The sequence below is a fragment of the Leptodactylus fuscus genome, chromosome 10 (assembly GCF_031893055.1).
Source record: "Leptodactylus fuscus isolate aLepFus1 chromosome 10, aLepFus1.hap2, whole genome shotgun sequence".
In the NCBI taxonomy this organism is placed as follows: Eukaryota; Metazoa; Chordata; class Amphibia; order Anura; family Leptodactylidae; genus Leptodactylus; species Leptodactylus fuscus.
This window is the reverse complement of record NC_134274.1, coordinates 83,085,498-83,096,499: the sequence shown is the minus strand read 5'-3', so window position 1 is coordinate 83,096,499 and position 11,002 is coordinate 83,085,498. Positions and strand designations below refer to the sequence as shown.

Genomic DNA, 11,002 nt, shown 5'->3' with positions numbered 1-11,002 from the left:
CAGGCTGGGGAGCTCATCTGGGGGAGACCCCGGTTCAAGGTACATGGAATCAGCGGGAGAGGATGCACTCATCCAACTGGCGCGAGCTTACCGCAGTTCATCGAGCCCTTCTGTCATTTGCACCACTTCTACAAGGGAAAGCGGTCAAAGTAAGATCAGACAATCTGACGACAGTCCACTATATCAACAAGCAGGGAGGAACCAGGTCCCCCTCGCTCATGCAAGTCACCAACCTGATCTTCTCCTGGGCAGAACGAAACCTCTCCCAGCTGGCCGCGGTACATATCCAGGGCCGCCTGAACATCCTAGCGGACCAACTCAGCAGAGGCCGGCCGACCGCAGGCGAATGGTCCCTGAATCAGGACATCTTCCACTACCTGACCAGGAGGTGTGGTCTCCCCGAGGTGGATCTGATGGCCACCCAACACAATGCCAAAGTAGAAAGGTTTTGCTCCCTGTACCGGGAAGACAACCCTTTGGCTGTGGATGCCCTGTCAATACCATGGAGGTTCGAACTGGCATATGTATTCCCTCCCATCCCGATGATACCGAAGGTATTGGCGAAACTCAGGCAGGACCAGACTTCGGCAATAGTGATCATGCCGTTCTGGCCAAAAAGGGCATGGTTCACCGACCTTATCCTTATGAGTCGGGGGAACTACTGGAGGCTTCCACCAGTCAGGAACCTGGTGTCACTGAACAGTCGGCCGTGCCTGGGCCTAGACAAATTCAACCTCACTGCCTGGAGGCTAACCGCGCCATACGCGCAGACAGAGGATTGTCCCAGGGAGTGCTAAGTACCTTAGCCCATTCAAGAGCAGAGGCAACCAATCAGAGCTACCGAAGGATCGCCCGGATATTCCGAGATTGGTGTACAGGCAGCCACCGCGATCCAGACAGATATGCAGTCCTGGAGCTCTTACAGAACGGCCTGGAGAGAGGACTAGCACCTGCCACCCTCAAGGTTCAAGTGTCAGCTCTATCTTCTCTCCTGGAGCAGGGTCGGACTGGCCCGCCGGAGTACCGGGGAATCCCCCGGTAGGCCCCAGCCTGGACTGACAGTGCTCATTTCGTCAATGCAGAAGCACTGGTCAGGGGCCCGATCGGGATGTCAGGGGCTGGTTCGGGCCCCTGTCCAATGCATTTGCATTGATAAACTGAGCACTGCTAGTGGCAGGGGCCCGATCGGTAAGCTCGAGGCCCCAGGATGCCGGCAGCGCTGTAATTACTAAAGATGCCCGGCTGCCAGTTTCCCAGGGCCCCGACACTTACACCGAGGGGCCTCCTGGCGATGCTATACTTTTCCTATTAATATAAGGAAAGTATACATCCGGAGGACAGAGCACACCAGGGGCAGCAGCTCTCCCTGCAATCTTTAGAAGCGATCTCTCTGCAGCCCGGACTTCCTTCCCCTCCCCCTCCCAGCAGTGAGTCATCGCTTACATCGGCCTGTGTGGGGACAGAGGAGTCTGCTGCTGCAATGATCCACAAATGTGAGTATATTTTTTCCTTTTTTTTAGTAAAATGTAATGTTTAATATGTATATGTGTACATTTGTTTAACCATTAAGTCCTATCATGGTGTCTATCATACACCACTACCATACACATATCATTATGATAGACACCATGATAGTACTTAAAGAGGACCTTTCACCATATCTGGGCACAGGCAGTGTTATATACTGCCAGAAAGCTGACAGTGCGCTGAATTCAGCGCACTGTCGGCTTTCCCGATCCGTGCCCGGTGTAAAGCGCTATCGGTCCCGGTACCGTAGCGCTTTACAGTCAGAAGGGCGTTTCTGACCATTAGCCAGAGACGTCCTTCTGCCTCGCGGCGCCAATCGCGCTGTGCTGTGGAGCCGGGAGGAACGCCCCCTCCCTCTCCTGATAATGCTAGTCTACGGACAAGCTGTGTGACCAGAGGGAGGGGGCGTTCCTCCCGGCTCCACAGCACAGCGCGATTGGCGCCGCGAGGCAGAAGGACGTCTCTGGCTAATGGTCAGAAACGCCCTTCTGACCATAGAAGAGCTACGGTACCGGGCCGTAAGCTCTTCACACCGGGCACAGATCGGGAAAGCCGACAGTGCGCTGAACTCAGCGCACTGTCAGCTTTCCGGCAGTATATAGAACTGCATGTGCCCGGATATGGTGAAAGGTCCTCTTTAAGGGTTAAAGCATGTGTCTTGTATACTGTGTGAGGACTGTATGTTTGTATACAGGTATGTGTGTGTGTATATACAGCATTCTATAATAATATGTGAGTGTATGTATATATGTGAGTATATATAGTATATATGGTATATGAATGTACATAAATGTGTATATGCTAATTATATACAGTCCTATGAAAAAGTTTGGGCACCCCTATTAATCTTAATCATTTTTAGTTCTAAATATTTTGGTGTTTATAACAGCCATTTCAGTTTGATATATCTAATAACTGATGGACACAGTAATATTTCAGGATTGAAATGAGGTTTATTGTACTAACAGAAAATGTGCAATATGCATTAAACCAAAATTTGACCGGTGCAAAAGTATGGGCACCTCAACAGAAAAGTGACATTAATATTTAGTAGATCCTCCTTTTGCAAAGATAACAGCCTCTAGTCGCTTCCTGTAGCTTTTAATCAGTTCCTGGATCCTGGATAAAGGTATTTTGGACAAACAATTCAAGTTCAGTTAAGTTAGATGGTCGCCGAGCATGGACAGCCCGCTTCAAATCATCCCACAGATGTTCAATGATATTCAGGTCTGGGGACTGGGATGGCCATTCCAGAACATTGTAATTGTTCCTCTGCATGAATGCCTGAGGATTTGGAGCGGTGTTTTGGATCATTGTCTTGCTGAAATATCCATCCCCGGCGTAACTTCAACTTCGTCACTGATTCTTGAACATTATTCTCAAGAATCTGCTGATACTGAGTGGAATCCATGCGACTCTCAACTTTAACAAGATTCCCGATGCCGGCATTGGCCACACAGCCCCAAAGCATGATGGAACCTCCACCAAATTTTACAGTGGGTAGCATGTGTTTTTCTTGGAATGCTGTTTCTTTTTGGACGCCATGCATAACGCCTTTTTTTATAACCAAACAACTCAATTTTTGTTTCCAAAATGAAGCTGCCTTGTCCAAATGTGCTTTTTCATACCTCAGGTGACTCTGTTTGTGGCGTACGTGCAGAAACGGCTTCTTTCTCATCACTCTCCCATACAGCTTCTATTTGTGCAAAGTGCGCTGTATAGTTGACCGATGCACAGTGACACCATCTGCAGCAAGATGATGCTGCAGCTCTTTGGAGGTGGTCTGTGGATTGTCCTTGACTGTTCTCACCATTCTTCTTCTTTGCCTTTCTGATATTTTTCTTGGCCTGCCACTTCTGGGCTTAACAAGAACTGTCCCTGTGGTCTTCCATTTCCTTACTATGTTCCTCACAGTGGAAACTGACAGGTTAAATCTCTGAGACAACGTTTTGTATCCTTCCCCTGAACAACTATGTTGAACAATCTTTGTTTTCAGATCATTTGAGAGCGGGCTGTCCATGTTCGGCGACCATCAAACTTAACTGAACTTGAATTGTTTTGTAGAAAGAAATGGTCCAAAATACCTTCATCCAGGATCCAGGAACTGATTAAAAGCTACAGGAAGCGACTAGAGGCTGTTATCTCTGCAAAAGGAGGATGTACTAAATATTAATGTCACTTTTCTGTTGAGGTGCCCATATTTTTGCACCGGTCAAATTTTGGTTTAATGCATATTGCACATTTTCTGTTAGTACAATAAACCTCATTTCAATCCTGAAATATTACTGTGTCCATCAGTTATTAGAGATATCAAACTGAAATGGCTGTTGCAAACACCAAAATATTTAGAACTAAAAATGATTAAGATTAATAGGGGTGCCCAAACTTTTTCATAGGACTGTATATATATATATATATATATATATATATATATATATATATATATATATATATATATATGTGTGTGTGTGAGTATATATGAATGTATATGTATGAGTGTGTAGTGTTGCAGTATAGGTATAATGGAAGCAGAAAGTCCTCAGAGCAAACCTCTGTGGAGTTTCTGAAAAAAGCGCTGCAGGAAAAACTGATGTGTTGCCGCCGGGGGTTTTCCCGCAGCGCTTTTTTGCTGTGGGACGCTGTGTTAGGTCTTATCCTTATAGTGTGATGTACAGTATATTGAGATGTTACAGAGGACCTTTCACCTCCTGGGGCACATGCGGTTTTATATACCGCTAGAAAGCCGACAGTGCGCTGAATTCAGTGTAGCTTTCCTGTTCTGTTCCCCCGGTGAAGAGCTATCGGTCCCGGTACCGTAGCTCTTCACTGTCAGAAGGGCGTGTCTTACAGTCAGTCAGGAACGTTCTTCTTCCCAGCAGCACCTATTGCGCTGTACTGTGGGATCGGAAACGTTCCTCACCGCTCAGCGTCATCACTAGGCAGTAAGCAAAGCCCCCTCACACAGTACAGCGCAATAGACGCTACTGTGAGGAAGGGTGTTACTGATTGACTGACATAAACGCCTTTCTAACAGTGTATTAATCCACATGTGCCCCAAATGGTGAAAGGTCCTCTTTAAAGATTAGGCGCAGACGTGAGACGCAGTGTTTTTCATTGAGCTTTTGTCCCCAGCACCCCGTTATCCTCCTGCCTGTGTCCGTTCGGTCTCATGGCCTCATTTCTGGAAATCCTGTATCTGATTGGTTTCAGTGGTCCCATGAGGTGCAGGACTCCCAGCAAGGAGGTGCCGGCACGAGACTAAATGGACACTGGCGGCGGACAATGGAGCAACGGGGACAGGTGAAGGCGCTTTTTATTTATTTTTTTATTTTACACCTTCCATCAGGCACATGGGTTGATCCAATTCCTGGACAAATCTTTAAAGGATTTATCCATCTTTATAATGTTGATGGTCTGTCCTTAGGATAGGCCATCAGTATTACATCTGTGATGATACAACATCCAGGACCTCTGCAGATCAGCTCTTCCAGGACATCCTGGCTACAGGTAATGGTAACATTTCTAGGAGCTGCGCTGTTCACTTTCCATACAGAGTGTAGCAGTAGGTTTAGGTAGTGTGTTGTTGCACATTGTATGGCAGGTGAGCTGCATGGCTCCCGAGATGTTATTACCTTTAGCTGCCCTGTCTCAGCATCGCTGGTCTGCAGGGTCCTGGTGGTGGGCCCCTAGAAACAATTCCACTGGTGGGCCCTAGACACCCCAGTCCGACCCTGTTCTGGAGACATGGTTATCACAAGATCCTCTTGTCAAACAGTTCCTTAGGGGGGCTGCCAGGCTCCGCCCCCAGGTACGGCCCCCTGTCCCCAGGTGGGACCTGGCCGCGGTTCTACAAGGGCTCTGTGCGCCCCCCTTCGAACCATTATCTGAAGTGGACTGGAAGTACCTGTCATTTAAAGTGACCTTCTTCCTAGCAATAACCTCCGCCAAGAGGGTTGGCGAATTGCAGGCCCTAGCGGCCTCCGAAACCTTTATAACCTTCTTCCCTGACAGGGTACAGCTAAGGTTCGTCCCAGGATTCTTGCCGAAGGTACCCACACTTCAGAACACCAACCAAGTGATCACCCTACCGGGCTTCTTTCCCTCTCCTGCCACTGAGCAGGAGGAGAAGCTACACACACTGGATCTGGTAAGAGCACTACGTATCTACCTGGACCGTACAGCACCGTTCCGAAGATCAGAGAATCTTCTGGTTAATGTGTTTGGCCACAATAGAGGCACTAAAGCATCAAAGGTAACCCTGTCTAGATGGATCAGAGAAGCTATCAGCTGTTCCCTTCGGGCCCAGAATCTTCCTGTTCCAGATTTCTTACGAGCCCATGCCACCCGATCAGTGGCGACATCATGGGCAGAGACACGGTTCCTCTCTCTAGACCAGATATGTGCTGCAGCCTCTTGGAGCTCACAGCTGACTTTTGCCAAACACTACAGATTGGACTGGCGTACGGCCGATGCTACAGCATTTGGGCACTCCGTCTTGGCATCTGCCTGCCAGGAGGACCCGTCCTAGGGGAAACAATACTTGCTAAATCCCCAGTTGTGCTGCTGTTGGGCGTAGGGGGAAAGAAGGATTATGAATGATAATCTGTTTTCCCTTAGCCCAAACAGCAGCACAAGGCTCCCTCCCTAGGAGGTACTGTTGTACAGATTTTGTGTATGTGTGTGTAGCTCTTGGCATAAATTGCTCTCTGTATATCATACTTGTTACTAACACAAGGGAGGAGCAGGTCTTCAGGCCTCTTATAGGGGTCAAAGCTGTTAGGTAATTCAAAATTCCACCTGTCCTAACAGCTCATTAGGGGCAGGAATACCCCCAGTTGTGCTGCTGTTTGGGCTAAGGGAAAACAGATTATCATTCATAATCTTGATAGATAGATAGATAGATAGATAGATAGATAGATAGATAGATAGAACACACATGTATCCCCTTTCCCTTTAAGGAGCGATATCTCATATGTATAATAAGTAGCCTCTTAATGAAGAATGTATACACATTTCTTATTCAAATTATAACATGTAGTAAACCTACTTTGAATTGGTCTATTCAAGTCACGCTACAAAACTAGCCGTTAATGCAGTAGTTACTACAGTAAACTTATAAGAAGTAGGCTCCTTTGTGATTGGCCATATTAATTTCCCACCTATCATAGATGAAGTTAAGCTGTTTCGCATTAATCATATAACAGTACGTGACCTTTCTATAGATAACTCTACATAACCCATAATAGGGAGGCAGCCTTGTGATTGGCTATATTTAATTTCATACATAGCATGGATAATGGTAGGCCGCTTCATGATTGGCTACATAATAACACGTGACCTTTTTTTTAAAAAAAAAAAAAAAACACTAAATAGCTTCCCATAGAAAAACACGTAAAAAGTAGGCAACTTCGTGATTGGTTATAGTCAACTCCATATATATTATGGACTTAAGTAGGCTGCTTTGTGATTGGCTACATTTATCCCTTATACATCATAGACAACGGTAGACCCCTTTCTGATTGGCCACATAATAACATGTGATCTCTCTAAAACTACTGAGCAGCCCTCTATAGTAAAACCCATAGGAAGTAGGCAACTCCGTGATTGGTCAGAATTAACCCTATACATATTATGGGCAATAGTAGGCTGGTCTGTGATTGGCCACATTCATTTTTTACAGATCACAGACAATAGCAGGCCGCCTTATGATTGGCTTTTTTAATAACATGTGACCCTGTAGCTTTCCATAATAAAACCCATAGGAGGTAGGCAACTCTCTGATTGGTCATAGCCAACCTTATATATATCATGGATAAAAGTAGGCTGCTTTGTAATTGGACACACAATAACACGTGGTTGTGTCCAGTATTGGATATGACAAGTTCTCCTTCAGGTCCGACAGAAAGAGCGAGCATTCCCTAAGACAGCAAGGATTGTCTTTACATCACTCAAATAGTAGGCAGCCTTTTCATTGGCTGCCGGGACTCTCATAGACTATAATGGGACATGTAGGCTTAAACGTGATTGGTTACATGGACATTTGTAGGCAGATTTCTCATTGGCTGTCGTGATTCTCATACATTACAATGGGACTAGTAGGCTGACATGTGATTGGTTAGATTACAAACACTGCCAGATATATGTTTAAAAACATGATTTTTCTTTCTATTTTTTGAACATCATATTTTGATCATTATTATCATTATATCAACTTTACTTTACATTTATTTACAAAACCTTTGAAATACAAATAGGCAGGTTAACATGATATAACTTAAGTCCTCGTCCCACGCTAACATTGTTCTTCCGTTCGTGTATATGATACATGTCCACATCAATCATAGATTTTTTTCACATAATACCTGTATCCTAAAGAGAGAAAGAAAAGGAGGAAAGTAAGAAAATAAAAGTGATTATACCATGGAATACTTGATTTCTTTTTGTTTCTTACTATTTACCCCACTTTAAATGGTGACCACTTCCGCTGTAATGCAGTAGGGAGGTACTTCCCTGTTTTTAACCCTTTGTACATATGTATGTAAATCTTTTTAGTATATAAGTCCTCACTGTACAGTTGTCAGTATGCCATGATTAAGGTGCCACGGCACTGAAACGCGTCGGCGTTAAACAGTACCACCTCTGCATATGGACCACATCATTGTGAGATGTCCGAATTTGTAATGTGAACAATAAAAGCGAAGTTTTAACCCTATTCCTACGTACAAGAGTTCTGGGTGCTGGATCCTCTTTTTCTTCTACCGCTACAGCCATTACTATCCCTAACTGACAAGACCCTGCGCCCGCAACCACATCTCCCTCCCTCCCTCGTCTCCGTACCTAGTATATGCCTACTCCGCACATCCTTCTACAATAACCTGAGCGCCGCCCCAGTCCGCTGCTGAATCTTCTTCAGTTGGAGAGGGCTCAGCTCTGGGGAGGTTTTGAAATTCGCGCCCCTTCTCTCTGCGCCACGTGACGCTGCCGGCTCTCGCGCGGGTTGTAACGGTCACTGCGACTGAGCGGGAATTTCAAAACCACCAACCGTGTGAGCGGGGAGAAAAGACAAAGCGTCACCCGGAGGAGCCGGCGCTCACCTCGGCTTTGTATCAGCGCCCGCCCGTTATATCTAAGCTCCGCTTATACTACCTGCCAGGGAAGAGAGCATTAGCAGATTACCACCAGCCCGACCTGACACAAAACCCCGCGCCCGCACCACATCTCCCTACAGAGTGAATCCTCCTCCCGCTCAGTCACCCCACGGTGCTTCCCTGTAAGGGCCGCCGGTCTGGCCAGGAGTTGGCTTCAGAATAGACGGACAGCCCGTATTGTAGACAGGAGGCAGCTCTGCTGTAGACAAGGTGGTGGCTCTTAGAAGAGCCTTTGCTTGTATAGACGGATGGGGTGGGAGCGGCGCTCACTTGCTCTTGCTGGGCTTGCTGCTCTCGGTCTTCTTGGGCAGCAGCACGGCCTGGATGTTGGGCAGGACGCCTCCCTGGGCGATGGTCACGCCACCCAGCAGTTTGTTCAGCTCCTCGTCATTGCGCACGGCCAGCTGCAGGTGACGGGGGATGATGCGGGTCTTCTTGTTGTCCCGTGCAGCATTACCAGCCAACTCCAGGATCTCAGCGGTCAGATACTCCAGTACGGCCGCCAGGTAGACGGGAGCACCAGCACCAACCCTCTCGGCGTAGTTGCCCTTGCGGAGAAGCCTGTGCACACGACCGACGGGGAACTGAAGTCCCGCCCGGGATGAGCGGGTCTTGGCCTTAGCACGAGCTTTGCCTCCTTGCTTGCCGCGTCCAGACATGGTTCGTGGATCGTCAGTTACTGTAATGTAACACAGAATATCCTGCCCTGTACCGGCTCCTCCTGCCTTATATATATAGTTCTGCCCCGCCCTCCTGCAACTCTCATTGGACACATCTAAAGCCGCCAATAGAGGCCAGATTTGTGGAACCACCAATCCGCTTCAGCAGGCGGGGCTTGCAAAAGTCACATGGTTTGCTGGTCCAGTAGAACAGCGCACAGACAGCGGCGCTCATTTGCATAGCCCGCCTATAAATAGGGCTGCGCTGGGAGGAGCACAGACATTACTTTCTCTCTCGTGTGAAAGAGGTCGCCGTGCTATACCATGCCTGATCCCGCCAAGTCTGCCCCAGCGCCCAAGAAGGGCTCCAAGAAAGCCGTGACCAAGGCCCAGAAGAAGGACGGCAAGAAGCGTAAGAGGGCCAGGAAGGAGAGCTATGCCATCTACGTGTACAAGGTGCTGAAGCAGGTCCACCCCGACACCGGTATCTCCTCCAAGGCCATGGTCGTCATGAATTCCTTCGTCAACGACATCTTCGAGCGCATCGCAGGAGAAGCCTCCCGCCTGGCTCACTACAACAAGCGCTCCACCATCACCTCCCGGGAGATCCAGACCGCCGTGCGCCTGCTGCTGCCCGGAGAGTTGGCCAAGCACGCCGTGTCCGAGGGCACCAAGGCCGTCACCAAGTACACCAGCGCCAAGTAATCGGCTCCATCACCTGCTCTGTACTATCACCCCAAAGGCTCTTCTAAGAGCCCCCCACACCTTCCACACTAGAGCTGCTGAGCCCTCCATTTCTGGCTTCTTGCTGCTGCTGCACGTGTTTCTACCCAGAACCTTTCTTTCCAGCTATTTTCTTGTACTTGCTAGACTTACTATACACCCAAAGAGAAGCTCTAATCTCCGGCTTGCTACATTGACATCTCTACGAGGTGCAGTGCTCTCTGCACGCACCTGCGATTGGAGGGTTAAACTAAGCTGCTACTTATCGGCCCGAGCTGCCGGCACGGGGGTTACACTGCAGAGCCGCAGTAGGACTACTTCTAGGGACCTGTTCACAAAGCTTAGATTCCGAAGGTTTGGAGCGTTTTCTTCTTCTACTCTCTCCAGTATTCCAGCAGTGATGACATTACAGCCTACAGGAGGCGTCTGCAGCCCCAGCCCTACAAGGCAGAGGAGAGGTGGGTGGCGGGGACAGCTCTGTTCTCAGGAGGATGTGGCGGCTCTGAGAAGAGCCTTTGGGTTATGTAGTAGAGAGTCGGGGAGCGGCGGAATTAACCTCCGAAGCCGTAGAGAGTGCGGCCCTGGCGCTTGAGCGCGTACACCACGTCCATGGCGGTGACGGTCTTCCTCTTGGCGTGCTCGGTGTAGGTGACGGCGTCACGGATGACGTTCTCCAGGAAGACTTTCAGGACACCGCGAGTTTCCTCATAGATGAGACCGGAGATGCGCTTGACGCCTCCTCTGCGAGCTAGACGGCGGATGGCAGGCTTGGTGATGCCCTGGATGTTATCCCGGAGCACCTTCCTGTGCCGCTTGGCACCGCCCTTGCCGAGACCTTTCCCTCCTTTACCGCGACCAGACATCTTCTGTGCTGCTGACAGACTAGATCAAGCGTCCCTCCGCACAGCCGCCTTTTATATAGAGAGTGGTCGGACCAGAAGGAGA

The 11,002-nt window shown here is 48.5% G+C and overlaps 2 protein-coding genes across 2 annotated transcripts; one reads left to right on the top strand and one right to left on the bottom strand.

Annotated features, from left to right (window-relative positions):
• Positions 1-8,853: 8,853 nt before the first annotated feature.
• On the bottom strand, positions 8,854-9,360 carry LOC142219266 (histone H2A type 2-B). The gene has a single exon (XM_075288213.1). The coding sequence runs from the start codon at positions 9,332-9,334 to the stop codon at positions 8,942-8,944; it is 393 nt and encodes a 130-aa protein (XP_075144314.1). The 5' UTR covers positions 9,335-9,360; the 3' UTR covers positions 8,854-8,941.
• Positions 9,361-9,654: 294 nt separating this feature from the next.
• On the top strand, positions 9,655-10,097 carry LOC142219270 (histone H2B type 1-O-like). Its single transcript, XM_075288217.1, has one exon. It carries the CDS (start codon positions 9,659-9,661, stop codon positions 10,037-10,039), a length of 381 nt encoding a protein of 126 aa, XP_075144318.1. The 5' UTR covers positions 9,655-9,658; the 3' UTR covers positions 10,040-10,097.
• The last annotated feature ends 905 nt before the right edge of the window (positions 10,098-11,002 follow it).

What these genes read in the sequence shown, in the direction of transcription:
- LOC142219266 (XM_075288213.1), bottom strand. Translation starts at nt 9,334, where the DNA reads ATGTCTGGACGCGGCAAGCAAGGAGGCAAAGCTCGTGCTAAGGCCAAG.
- LOC142219270 (XM_075288217.1), top strand. Translation starts at nt 9,659, where the DNA reads ATGCCTGATCCCGCCAAGTCTGCCCCAGCGCCCAAGAAGGGCTCCAAG.